Raw genomic sequence first — 15,040 nt, 5'->3', positions numbered from 1 at the left:
TTTGCCAATTTTGATGCCTTTGATTTCCTTTTGTTGTCTGATTGCTGATGCTAGAACTTCCAACACTATGTTAAACAACAGCGGTGAGAGTGGACATCCCTGTCGTGTTCCTGATCTCAGGGAAAAAGCTCTCAGTTTTTCCTCACTGAGGATGATGTTAGCTGTGGGCTTTTCATAAATGGCTTTTATGATCTTTAAGTATATTCCTTCTATCCCGACTTTCTTGAGGGTTTTTATTAAGAAAGCTTGCTGAATTTTGTCAAATGCCTTTCTGCATCGATTTACAGGATCATATGGTTCTTATCTTTTCTTTTATTAATGTGATGTATCACATTGATTGATTTGCGAATGTTGAACCAGCCCTGCATCCCAGGAATGAATCCCACTTGATCACAGTGAATAATTCTTTTTATATGCTGTTGAATTCGATTTGCTAGTATCTTATTGAGAATTTTTGCATCCATATTCATCAGGGATATTGGCCTGTAGTTCTCTTTTTTTAATGAGTCTCTACTGGTTTAGAAATCAAAGTAATACTGGCTTCATAGAATGAGTCTGGAAGTTTTCCTTCCCTTTCTATTTTTTGGAATAGCTTAAGAAGGATAGGTATTATTTCTGCTTTAAACGTCTGGTAGAACTCCCCTGGGAAGCCATCTGGTCCTGGACTCTTATTTGTTGGGAGATTTTTGATAACCGATTCAATTTCTTCGCTGGTGATGGGTCTGTTCAAGCTTTCTATTTCCTCCTGATTGAGTTTTGGAAGCATGTGGGTGTTTAGGAATTTGTCCATTTCTTCCAGGTTGTCCAGTTTGTTGGCATATAATTTTTCATAGTATTCCCTTATAATTGCTTGTATCTCTGAGGGATTGGTTGTAATCATTCCATTTTCATTCATGATTTTATCTGTTTGGGTCATCTCCCTTTTCTTTTTGAGAAGCCTGGCTAGAAGTTTATCAATTTTGTTTATTTTTTCAAAAAAACAACTCTTGGTTTCGTTGATCTGCTCTACAGTGTTTTTAGATTCTATATTGTTTATTTCTGCTCTGATCTTTATTATTTCTCTTCTTCTGCTGGGTTTAGGCTGCCTTTGCTGTTCTGCTTCTGTTTCCTTTAGGTGTGCTGTTAGATTTTGTATTTGGGATTTTTCTTGTTTCTTGAGATAGGCCTGGATTGCAATGTATTTTCCTCTCAGGACTGCCTTCGCTGTATCCCAAAGCGTTTGGATTGTTGTATTTTCATTTTCGTTTGTTTCCATATATTTTTTAATTTCTTCTCTAATAGCCTGGTTGACCTACTCATTCCTTAATAGGGTGTTCTTTAACCTCCATGCTTTTGGAGGTTTTCCGGACTTTTTCCTGTGGTTGGTTTCAAGGTTCATAGCATTGTGGTCTGAAAGTATGCATGGTATGATTTCAATTCTTGTATACTTATGAAGGGCTATTTTGTGACCCAGTATATGATCTATCTTGGAGAATGTTCCATGTGCACTCGAGAAGAAAGTATATTCTGTTGCTTTGGGGTGCAGAGTTCTAAATATATCTGTCAAGTCCATCTGATCCAATGTATCATTCAGGGCCCTTGTTTCTTTATTGACCGTGTGTCTAGATGATCTATCCATTTCTGTAAGTGGAGTGTTAAAGTCCCCTGCAATTACCACATTCTTATCAATAAGGTTGCTTATGTTTGTGAGTAATTGTTTTATATATTTGGGGGCTCCTGTATTCGGCGCATGGACATTTATAATTGTTAGCTCTTCCTGATGGATAGACCCTGTGATTATTATATAATGCCCTTCTTCATCTCTTGTTACAGCCTTTAATTTAAAGTCTAGTTTGTCTGATATAAGTATGGCTACTCCAGCTTTCTTTTGACTTCCAGTGGCATGATAAATAGTTCTCCATCCCCTCACTCTCAATCTGAAGGTGTCCTCAGGTCTAAAATGAGTCTCTTGTAGACAGCAAATAGATGGGTCTTGCTTTTTTATCCATTCTGATACCGTATGTCTTTTGGTTGGCGCATTTAGTCCATTTACATTCAGTGTTATTATAGAAAGATATGGGTTTAGAGTCATTGTGATGTCCGTAGGTTTCATGCTTGTAGTGATGTCTCTGGTACTTTGTCTCACAGGATCCCCCTTAGGATCTCTTGTAGGGCTGATTTAGTGGTGACAAATTCCTTCAGTTTTTGTTTGTTTGGGAAGACCTTTATCTCTCCTTCTATTCTAAATGACAGACTTGCTGGATAAAGGATTCTTGGCTGCATTTTTTTCCTGTTCATCACATTGAAGATCTCCTGCCATTCCTTTCTGGCCTGCCAAGTTTCAGAAGAGAGATCAGTCACGAGTCTTATAGGTCTCCCTCTATATGTTAGAGCATGTTTATCCCTTGCTGCTTTCAGAATTTTCTCTTTATCCTTGTATTTTGCCAGTTTCACTATGATATGTCGTGCAGAAGATCAATTCCAGTTATGTCTGAAGGGAGTTCTCTGTGCCTCTTGGATTTCAATGCCTTTTTCCTTCCCCAGGTCAGGAAGTTCTCAGCTATTATTTCTTCAAGTACACCTTCAGCACCTTTCCCTCTCTCTTCCTCCTCTGGAATACCAATTATGGGCATATTATTTATCTTTAGTGCATCACTTAGTTCTCTAATTTTCCCCTCATACTCCTGAATTTTTTTATCTCTCTTTTTCTCAGCTTCTTCTTTTTCCAGAATTTTATCTTCTAGTTCACCTATTCTCTCCTCTGCCTCTTCAATCCGAGCCGTAGTTGTCTCCATTTTATTTTGCAACTCGTTGACAGCATTTTTTAGCTCCTCCTGGCTGTTCCTTAGTCCCTTGATGTCTGTAGCAAGAGATTCTCTGCTGTCCTTTATACTGTTTTCAAGCCCAGCGATTAATTTTGTGACTATTATTCTAAATTCACTTTCTGTTATATTGTTTAAATCCTTTTTGATCAGTTCATTGGCTGTTGTTATTTCCTGGACGTTTTCTGAGGGGAATTCTTCCGTTTCATCATTTTGGATAGTCCGTGGAGTGGTGCAGGACTGCGGGGCACTTCCCATGTGCTGCCTTGAATAACTTGCGTTGGTGGGTGGGGCCACTTTCAGACCTGATGTCTGCCCCCAGCCCACCGCTGGGGCCACAGTCAGACTGGTGTGTGCCTTCTCTTCCCCTCTCCTAGGGGTGGGATTCACTATGAGGTGGCATGGCCCGTATGGGCTACTTGCACACTGCCAGGCTTGTGGTTCTGGGGATCTGGCATATTAGCTGGGGTGGGTAGGCAAGGTGCACGAGGGCACGAGGGGCAGGCTTAGCTCGCTTCTCCTTAGGTGATCCACTTCAGGAGTGGCCCTGTGGCAGCAGGAGGGAGTCAGACCCACTGCCGGAGGTGTGGATCCTCAGAAGCACAGCGTTGGGTGTTTGCACGCTGCAAGCAAGTTCCCTGGCAGGAACTGGTTCCCTTTGGGATTTTGGCTGGGGGATGGGCGAGGGAGATGGCGCTGGCGAGCACCTTTGTTCCCCGCCAAACTGAGCTCTGTCATCCCGGGGCTCAGCAACTCTCCCTCCCGTTGTCCTCCGGCCTTCCTGCTCTCCGAGCAGAGCTGTTAGCTTATAACCTTCCAGATGTCAATTCCAGCTTGCTGTCGGAACATACTCCGTCCGGCCCTTCCGCTTTTGCAAGCCAGACTCGGGGGCTCTGCTTGGCCGGTGGGCCTCTCCTCCACCTCGTCTCCCTCCCGCCAGTCCATGTAGCGCACCACCTCTCCGCCCTTCCTACCCTCTTCCGTGGGCCTCTTGTCTGGTCTTGGCTCTGGAGACTCCATTCCGCTAGTCTTCTGGTGGTTTTCTGGGTTCTTTAGGCAGGTGTAGGTGGAATCTAAGTGATCAGCAGGACGCGGTAAGCCCAGCGTCCTCCTAGGCCGCCATCTTCTCCTCGAAACTTTAAAGTCTTTAGAACCAAAACACATATATTCCTCTATTAACAAACATAGAATAATTATATAATAAGGTCTCAATAAATAATTTTTAGCACTAAAATTTCAGAGTTAAAAAGGCTCTTATATTACCAGTTATAATCCATTTATTGTACAGATGAGTAATCTTCAAATGATGAAAGCTTGGCTACTTACCCGAAGTCATGTCATGTATCTTTAGCTGAAGATGAAAGATAACATTCTTCTTTCTTTTCATCACCTTTCTTTTCTTCATGCTTTAGAATTTCTTTAACATCTGCTTTCTCACAAGCAAACTTAGAATTTTTACACTAAAACACTATTTGAACACCAAAGAATATAAAATAATACTTAAGCAGACTGTCAAGAAATTTTAAAAATCTATGATCAGTCCATTCTTTTGAAGAGCAAGAGAAGGAAATATATAGTTTAAGAAGTTGGATATGGAGAGAGAGACCTAATACTTGTTAAATATGTGCCAAAACTCTTCAATAACTATTTTCCTTCCACTTTATGCAAAAAATCCTTAAGGTGGGAGATATAAGGGGTAAAGAATCTCAAGGAAATTAAAGCTCATTGTATGTACTTTTAATCAATTCAAATTTCTAGGTTCAAATGAATGATATCCTAGGGCAATTAGTGCATTTTCTGAGGTGACTTATGAGTTGCTATGGATAATATGTACAAAACATGAAAAAGGGGAATGTTATACAGTTGGAGACTGACATATTTAAAATTACAAAAAAAAATCCATTCTGCTTGACTAGTGACTTTGATTTTATTCTCTGAAAAAGTACAGGATCGATTATTGATCTGATGTGTTATAGGTGATAAAATAAGTAAGCAGTTCATTTTTGTTTTTGATACCATGAACTATCATTGGAAAATGAAAATCTGGTTACACGTGCATTTTGAGTTTAATAATGCCTTTTACAAAGTACTTAAAAACTATATAGAGAAGCCTTGTTGGATTACACTATAATAAAAGATACTTGTGGGTGATTAAAAAAACATTTTGGAGTGTTAACTAATGAGCTACCATCAGAGTTGGAAGAACTTTAGAGGCAAATTGCAATGACTGGGATTTGCCCATGTATTTTTTTATCAATATCTTGCTAGCAATGTGGGTGAAGAATTAAAGCCTGCTTCTCAGACATCCAAATGAACCAAGGCTAGCAGAAAATGTTGATGTAGTGATTGAAAGGTAACAATTCAAAATGTTTCCAATAGATGTGAAAGACCAAAGAACCAAAGAATGAAACTGATGATAGACAAATATAAAATCCAACATTTGGTTCAAAATCAATTCCATAGGACTTATGAGAAGTTCTAGATTGATAGTGTTTCATTTAGAAATATGTTTGACCATAAGTTTAGTTTAAGGCAATGTTGTACTTCACCTAGTAAAAATGATCCAAGCTTTAATTTTATTTTCAAAAACTATATTATTCATATCAGTTGAGGAAACATTGATTAATTAGATTATGTTTGTAAGAAAATGATCAGTATTTTGAGGGATATGGAAACCATATTTTGAGAAGAGTGTAAAAGCAAATTGTTTTTAGTGTTAAAATAGTTATTTCCAATTGGAGAATAAAATAGTACTTTTCAAGTATTTGAAAGATTAGGTACATCTATTCAGATTTATTTTTTTTCTTTTTTTTTTTTTTTCAACGTTTTTATTTATTTTTGGGACAGAGAGAGACAGAGCATGAACGGGGGAGGGGCAGAGAGAGGGAGACACAGAATCGGAAACAGGCTCCAGGCTCTGAGCCATCAGCCCAGAGCCTGACGCGGGGCTCGAACTCACGGACCGCGAGATCGTGACCTGGCTGAAGTCGGACGCTTAACCGACTGCGCCACCCAGGCGCCCCCATCTATTCAGATTTATAATGTGATGTATAGATGACAACGTTAAGACACTTAATAGAAGATATATAGGGGAGCAGATATCAGTTCCTTATATAATGAAAGCTTTGTGTTAATTGGAATATGTCAAATATAAATTGTTCATCTTGAAAAGATGCAATTGGACGTATAATATTAAAAAAATAATGGAATTGGAACATATGACATGGCACTAGATATATACTAAGCATTAAAAAAATGTGTAACTATTACTAGTATAATGTCCCTAGCATTATGGTCAAGCGTAAATTAGATAATTATTTGTGAGACATGACCATTTATTTCAGATTAAATTTAGAACAAATGTTTTCCAAGCTCTCTAAGTTTATGCTTCTAAGATTCAATTATTGTATGGCTTATTAGCCATGCCCCCTTGTAATGTCCACCCATCTCCTTTTCATGACTTGAAATAATACAAATCTTTTATCTTCTTTCTTTTTTTTTTTTTTTTTAATTTTTTTTTCAACGTTTATTTATTTTTGGGACAGAGAGAGACAGAGCATGAACGGGGAAGGGACAGAGAGAGAGGGAGACACAGAATCGGAAACAGGCTCCAGGCTCTGAGCCATCAGCCCAGAGCCTGACGCGGGGCTGGAACTCCCGGACCGCGAGATCGTGACCTGGCTGAAGTCGGACGCTTAACCGACTGCGCCACTCAGGCGCCCCTCTTTTATCTTCTTTCAATGAAAACATTTAGACTGTGTAATTAGAATATTTTGAAAAAAATTCTTTATATTCCAATTTTAGAGTTAGTTCTTACTAAAATTTAAATAATCACTTATTCATTAAACATTTGACATATATTAATATTTTGAAATATATTAAACCTACTATAGTAGACTCTTGATTACCTTAGCTAATGACAAATAGCATAAATAGAAACATATTAATAAACCAAGTACCTTATTTTAATTATTGAGGCAATTATTCATTAAGATACAAATTTTTTATTACTGCTATAAAACTTCATAAATTTTATATTACTATTTTGTTTTTATTCTGTAAAAATCTCTTTCTGTTGGGAATGCTGAAGAATAGAAGAGATTTATAAGAATTGAATAACAAGCATCCAGTGAATGTTCCATCTTTCTTTACATGTGAAGCAAGTTTTTATTGATCATGAATCTATGCCAAACAAAGGTGGTAGATACCAGGAATATGTCAATTTAAAACAAAAATAAAAACTAGTCATGGAGCTTACAGTCTAGTAGAAAAGTCAGACATTATTCAAAGGATCACACAAATATTTGTAAAATTACAACTGTCAGAACTGCTAGAGAAGTGAGGGATATAGACTTCTGGTAGTATAAATAACAAGAATTATTATTCTAATCATGGGGGTCATGGATAGCTTCCCCGAGGAAGTGATAATTGAGCTGATTTATGAATATGAATATGAGTTTACTTGAAGAATTTTCAGGAAGGACAATCCATTCAATGGAAATAACATGTACAAAGACCATGCATCAGGAAGTAGTGCTGGAAAGAAAAATAGTCCAGTATATATATATATGTTGAGGTAGGTTGAGAATAATCCATCTAAAGATGCATAGGTTATGTTAAAGATTTGAATCCTTTTCCTCAGAGCAATGCAAATGCATTGAAAACCTTTAAGCTGTGTAAGGGACAGATAGATTTGCTCAACAGAAAGATTACTTTTACTGCAATAGGGAAATTAAGAAAAAAGAAAAGGTAGATTTCAGATAGACTCTTAATAAGCCCATAAAAGCAATGGTGAGAACTGACAATAGTAGAGAAGCGAATGTATATTAGGATTGCCAGGAGGTAGAATCAATAGTTACAGATAAGACAGGAGGTGTAAGATTGGAAAAGATAATGAAACCACCAAGATTTAAGACTTGTGTGAAAAGATATTCATTGAGGAAGGAGACACTGAGAGAAGACTAGTTAGAGTTGAACAGCCTGAGTATGGTCTTGGCCATGTTAAATCTGAGGTATTTTTGAGACTTCTAATAGAAGTATCAATTATGAAGTTACATAAATCACTCTGGACTCCAGACCTCAGATCTATATCTAGAAATATAAATTTGTAAATCTGATGTATGAATGGGGACAATGGAAGTAATGTATATAAATGGGATTGCCTAGGCGAAAGATCAAATGGGAAAAGTCTATAAAGCCCAAGTCCAGAGGATTGCCAACCTAAGCTTGAAAAAGGAAATGAAAAAGAAGCTTATGTCATGTCATGAAATCCAAGGAAAAGAGTGCTTATGATGGAGAAAGAAGTCATCATTGCCAAATGTTGTCAAGAAACCTAAACAGATGAGCACTAAATTGTATCCATTTGAGTCAGCAATGCAAAACTTAAGAAGTGCTGTGTCCCTTGAATAATAGAGTGCTTAGCAATATGGGTACAAAAGAATCTTCCCAGACTTACTAGGAGATTGGGAAATAGAGACAAATCTTTAAAGAAAATTGTGAAAAAAGAGAGAGGAAGTAAAGGTAATAACTGCGATTCAGAAGTTGTAGGAGAGGACAGACTTTTCTCTTTTTTTGTTGTTTTTATTTTAATGCAAAGGAGTTACAGAATCTTTTCATAGGAAATTTAGTTGATAGGATGATGTTTAATACATAAAAGATAGGAGTTTAAATATCTGAAAGAGGGAATTGGTTGATAAGTTTACTAATGGTGGGTTGGTTTTTGGAAGGAAGACAGTTCTTTCATTGTAAATAGAGGTTAAATAGAATAGGCTGGGTGCAGGATATATGTTGAGTGGTAGAAGGTAGAAATAAGCCTGAATTTTAATCTGATATCTTTTATGTTCCTTATAAGATAGCAGTTAAGGTCATCTTTCAAGAGTTGGGAGGGGTGGTTACTGAGAAAATTAAAGATTTCATGACAGTAAAGATTTGAAATGTAGAAACTGGAAAAGTGAATTGACATATATGCATACATAGACAGGTAAATAATTAGATAAATAAGTGATAAGGAAGGAAGGGAGGGAGAGAAGGTGAAAAAAAAGAAGAGGAAAAGAAAAGGAAGGAAGACAGTGAAGGAGGCAGGGAGGGAGGATAGGAATGATCATTTGTTTCTGATCATTTTTGGTAGTTTGGAGATATTCAAGAAGTTAACTTTTTTGAATCAGTGGTTCTTGGCTTTTTTTTTTTCCTGCTCCAATAAAATTCTAATACAAGTAAGGACTATCACATACTCATATGAAGCACAATTATCTGCTCAATATTGTGATTCTGTAGAATAGGATGAAGTACTTTCTTAGAAAGGTGTATACATATCTCAGGGATGAGAAAATGTGTGTATATGTGTTTATATTGTGTCTGTATATAAATGTATTTGTGCAGTTTGAAAAGCTTATCACATGATTCTGATATGCCCTCCACAGGAATACTGGGAATTTCTCCTTGAAAACAGAGTAGCCAAGTGTTAAAATTGGACCAGAACCTAGGAAGTTAGTTCTCCGTAAAAATATGACAAGTAATTATTATATTTAATAAATCCGTTAGCATATACAATATAATCAGTTTCCTTTTCCAAAAAGAAAACACACATTATTCCCTAAATATCTTTTCTCCATTATACAAATTCACTTCGTGATACTTACCTATTAGTAGAATTAGTATGTGACTATTCCAATTCATGATCATTTAAATGTTAACATTGAATTATTAGAAAAATATTGATGAAAGTTTACACATAGTCAGTCAACTTGTTGTCAGTAAGTTCTTCCATAGGTGAAATATTCTGATTGTGATTGAGTCATAAAATGCATTAGCTCAGTAGTCCATCAATTACTGGATTACTGATCCATAGTACTGTAATGTCCTGAAAAACTAAAGGCAACTTCTGAAAGCCTAATTGAATCTCAGAGAGATATTTATTACCATTATGATTAAGATAATATGAGTCCACTCACAGTAGTCACACTAATATAGTTACATTCATTTCACAAATAGATAAACTGAAGTTTACAAAAGATAGAACTGGAGAAATAAGGATCCAGGTTAGCTTTTCAATCTTAAAAGACCAAATTCCTAATATTTAGCTATAGAAAATAAATATATGAGGGGCACTTGGGTGGCTCAGTCATTTAAGCATCCGACTCTTGATCTCGGCTCGTCTTGATCTCAGGGTATGAGTTCAGGCTCCACCTTGGCCTCTATGTTGAGTATGACACCTACTTAAAAATAAATAAATAAATAAATAAATAAATAAATAAATAAATAAATAAATAAAAAAAACATGAGCCTGAAAGCAATAATAATTATTTCTCTGAAAGTTTATTTTCACATATGTTATTAAGTATAATACCTCTCTGTTAATAATTATAAGCTCATGGTGTGTATACTAATATGGCCTTGTTGCAATATAAATACTACAATAAAAAACCCACAAAATTTGAGACTCTGTTAAGATAAAACTTGTCCTAAAACCAGTTATCTTAACCACCTACCATATGCATCATTTGGAAAATGAAGGATTTTTGCAATGAGGTAAGTGGTTATGAGCTCTGATTTGTAGTAAGAAAAACCTAGCTTTAGTATTGACTTCTATACTTATAAACAATGAGAACTAAACAAGGTACACAATTCTTGTAGTTTCTCTATGAAATCAAGGGGAAAACACACAATTCATGAATTACATTCATATTGTAAGGATTAAATAAGAAAATGTATTTAAATATTTAGTACTGGACTTAGCAACAAATATATATGGACTGATATGTATGTATAAACATATGCATATATGTGCATATATATGTACACACACAAACGCACATGATTCTTAAATACATGTAGAATATTTTTGAAGCCATTATTACTTCAGACACTAGATTTATTTGAGCCAGTTTAGCATTTCGTTTGGTATGTTACTTCACATGTTTTTTTGTTTCTTTTTTGTTTTGTTTGTTTTCTTTTGTTCTGTTTTGTTTGGTGTCCAAAAGCAATAAAACCTGTTGCTGTCTTCCTTCATAAAACAATAAGTAAGGAAGAAAAATAATAGCAAAAATGTTCAACACACAATTTACTATTATTTTTATTTGTCTGGAAGGAGCTTCCCACAGCTTTAATCACAGCCATGGATCATTATTTCAAACAAAATACATCTTCTGGTTATTTAAATATGTGTTCTCATATTATAGAATTTAAATATGTCATTTGTTCTGTGCTCTCCCTACAATTCTACTCTGTGCTTCAAATAAGTAAAATAGCATGTACTGCCATTTTTAATGCTATCACTGAGAATCTAGGGAGATACACATTGAAAAGAAGAGTTGTTACTCTGAGAAGAATTATGTCTCCTTAATTTTTCATTTTTTGTTAAGACATTTCTGAGATTTGTGCAATAAAATCATAGTAGAGACTTTTGGCAAATGACACTATAACAGTGCTATATGAAAGTTCTGACTGTAATGCATTTAGAAATCAATAATATAAATTTTGATGCAGAGAAATCTAAACCAAGAGTAAATGCTATGTTGAGGGTTTTTTTTTTTAAATAAGCTATCTAATAATTTACATCTTAAGAACATAATAAAAATATCTTGGGAACATTTTCTCAGAAAGCATTCCTTAGAATATGTTTTGCCTTTGTTACTGTGTTAATGACGGCTTTGATAAAAAGGACTCAAGAAAAAAAGACAATTTCCTTCAGGTGTTATCTGTTTGAAATATTCTTCATTGATTTCACATGCACTGATAATATGAACAAGGTCATTTATCTGACTCTGGTGGGGCAAGATTTGCAGTAAGAAATGCAAAATTCATACAGAGTTCTCCTCTAAGAAATATCTGCAGTGTTTTTCCGTTTATATAAAAAGACTAAAGATGTTGCCTGAGGCATCTATTTTCGTTTCCTTCAGGCAAGTTGAAGCACCACAAATCAAATTGTTTTCCACATTGTTAATTTATTATTTTCTCTTTTCAATTTTTCAGAGAGCTGACATAGGGATTTCTGCTTTAACCATCACCCCAGATCGTGAGAATGTGGTGGACTTTACAACACGCTACATGGACTACTCAGTGGGAGTACTACTTCGAAGGGCTGAAAAGACAGTGGATATGTTTGCCTGTCTCGCACCATTTGATCTCTCTCTATGGGCTTGCATTGCTGGCACTGTTCTTCTGGTGGGTCTTCTGGTCTACCTCCTAAATTGGCTTAATCCCCCACGATTACAAATGGGATCAATGACATCTACTACTCTCTACAACTCCATGTGGTTTGTCTACGGATCCTTTGTACAGCAAGGTAAGGAGAATAAAAAAAACATTTTGGTATGAGAAAAGGATATGTTTCAAATGCCATGAATCAGTTAAGAATGTTCAGTATCTGACATCAATAAGTGTTCTAAAGGGTCTTCACAGCAATGCTCAGAAAAGAACATTTCCAGATCTTTCCTAGAGGATCTCAAACACAGCAGGAGTCCTGCAAAAATGGTTCATTATCTTTTGATGTAGGTTCAATTTAATCAACAAAGCCAGAAATAAATGTCAGAGATAAGGTTCACAAGAAACTCAAGATCAGATTCCCCTTCCTTCCCGCCTAAATTTTTTTTCCCCTTTCTCTGACATTCTGAGAAATTGCCTTATGAGGATGAAACAACTTACTACCAGACCAGATACTGTTTAATTATTTACATATGTAAGACACGTTAGGACTTGTTCTTTGTTCAGAGACATTGTTTAATGTATTAAAAATATTTATTGACAATGAAAAACTTTGATTAATTTAAGACTCTGATAAGAAATTTTGTTTTATTTTTCATCTTAATATATAATCTTTACCAGTGATTTAACTTACAATTTCATTGTAACAATGAAATGTAAAGAATGTCTTTGTTTTGTTATTCAATATTTAATTTACCCTACTCTTTAAAATTGTCAAGTTAATTCTTTGGCTCTTACCATTTTAGAATACAATAATAATTATTGAACTCCTTATTTGAGACTACAGCCATTGTACAGAATGAAATAATAATATACTTAGGGGATTGATAGTTTCTTACAAACCTGTCACATGTCACATGTATTGAAGAGGAGAAATATGTGTCACAATGGAGATACATGACACTTTAGCCTTAATATTTACAACTGTCAATAGCATCATATTTTTTATTCACACTTGCTATTAGATCTTCCATTAAATTTGAGTATTTGTTCTCAACTTCATACTCCTGACTGAGACCACTGGCCCAGAGAGGGCCGTGGACAGAGCCCTAAGGAAAGGAATGGGTAGATGGGCTTTCCATGGTAACAGACCAGGAATGATGAGAAAGATCCAAGCACCGTGTATAGTATGCAGTGATATACATACAAAATAAAGAGAGTATTTAAATATGTAGGGTTTGGTTGACTATGTTAAACATTTCAAAAAATCAAGTAAAATTAAGACTTGAAAGATATTTGCTGGATTTAGCAATAAACTTTGCTATAGGTAATATTCCAGTGACTATAGCTACATAACAAGTTCCTCTACCAATTCTGTGGGTCAGAAGTTTAGACCAGACATTGGAAGGGTTGCCGGAGTCCAGCTTCAGCAGGTCCAGGGGTTCCCGAAGGATGAATGGCGTCAGCAAAAAAGTGAAAATAAAACAAAACAAAAATAAAAATAAAAAACTAAAATAAAAAGCTAAAATAAGAAACTAAAATAAAAAACTAAAATAAAAATGGACACAAACAACAGCAGTGTGTTGAACTGGCCGATTTATTGCAGTAAACATGGCATTATATTTGCTAGTGATTTCCTTGTAACATACGTCATCTATGTTTTTCTAACATTACCCAATTCTAAAATTGTTCCTTTGTATAATCCCTCAGTAAGGAATAACATGATTGTTTTGTCATAACGTCCCCTCCTGCCCTTTGCTTATTGATTAATTTCTTTTATTGTTTTTATTATATATCTATGTTTATAATTTATAAAGTTCTTGCTTTGCTGTTTTCACGAAAGGCCATTTATCTCTCAACATCTCAAGTGGAACAGTTACAGGGGTATGACCTCTTAGTTGTTTCCCTGAACCATTCGTGGTTTTAAAGAACAAAAGGGTTCGCCTGGGTCCGAGGTGCCAAGAAGGGGGCCAAGAGGGCCTTAGAAACCCACGCCTTATACATTCTCAGAGAGACAATGCACCTAGGAACCAATGAACCATTCTGTAGCTTTAACCGACTAGGTTCAATCATCATCTGGAATGCCTCCTGGGGGCCAGGTGGGCCTAGGGGTCAGAGTGACCTGTGTCCATAGATACACTCCTTAGTTACCGGAGTGGGGCTTTCGGATCCATATGTCTCTCCTTCGTTGGCCGCTTTTGCTGGCAAATGCATGAGGCTATCCTTCCTGTAAGTAGAGGAGTCTCCATGGGGATGGCAAGGGCCAAACGTAAGTCCGCACAATTTCTTGCGGAACCTTATTTTCTTCCCTAATGGTTCTTTTCCCAGGGGGCCTGCTGAGGGCAATTCCCCAACAGACAATACCCCAGGTAGTTTTAAGACCAAACTACCTAAAAGCGGGAGGACAAGAAGCTTCACTGTCGGTGGGCCGCCTTGCAGTCACCAATCCATCCACAGCCCAGGCTTTGCCCCACAGGCTGGGTAGCTCGACTTCCAGCAAAGGATGGCTTGTCTTTACTCAGTGATGTCTGAGGACTCGACTAGACGACTTAAAGTCTGAAGATGAACTCATCTGTAGGCTTGTGCATTTCACTTACATGTCTGGTGGCTGATGCTGACTGAGGGCTTGTAGCTTCAGTTTTCTTCTGTGGTCTCTCTTCATGGGATAGTTTGGCCTTTCTCACAGCACGATAGTTAATTTCTCCATAGAGAGCATTCCAAAAAGAGAAAAAAGAGTCAATAAAACAGACGAATATTACAATGCAGATTGGGGATCACAAACTTGTATGACAGTTTGAGTTCCTCTTGCAGGCAACGTACCGGTTGTGCCCATCATATGGCTTTGTTACAAGGTTTAAAATGGCTAAAAATTATGAAATTCTTAGATACAATAACTTCTATAAGGATCACATAATTATTTACCAAATAAAAAACAAAAACTGATTAGATTCAGCTGTGGATAGTGAGGCACATGGAAAATGTATAACAAGGCAAATGATTTTAGATTTTTGGAAAGATAATGATTAAAATGGTAGTTCTTATGGTACATGGAGCAATAAAAAATTAGAAATACCAATAATGAGAATGCAGTAAGAGTA

At 36.2% G+C, this 15,040-nt stretch overlaps 1 protein-coding gene across 2 annotated transcripts in view; it reads left to right on the top strand.

Moving 5' to 3' along the window:
• The window catches only part of GRID2 (glutamate ionotropic receptor delta type subunit 2), a 1,503,942-nt gene that overhangs the window by 1,141,547 nt on the left and 347,355 nt on the right, over positions 1 to 15,040 (top strand). For both annotated transcript variants that reach the window (XM_086704576.1, XM_086704575.1), the window contains exon 11: positions 11,772 to 12,084. In XM_086704576.1, the coding sequence (XP_086560702.1) occupies positions 11,772 to 12,084 (313 nt within the window). The remainder of the gene's footprint in view (positions 1 to 11,771; positions 12,085 to 15,040) is intronic.

Source organism: Puma concolor, chromosome B1, assembly GCF_028749965.1.
Source record: "Puma concolor isolate L17-30 chromosome B1, mPumCon1.1.hap2, whole genome shotgun sequence".
NCBI lineage: Eukaryota > Metazoa > Chordata > Mammalia > Carnivora > Felidae > Puma > Puma concolor.
This window is presented reverse-complemented; position numbering and strand designations above follow the sequence as displayed.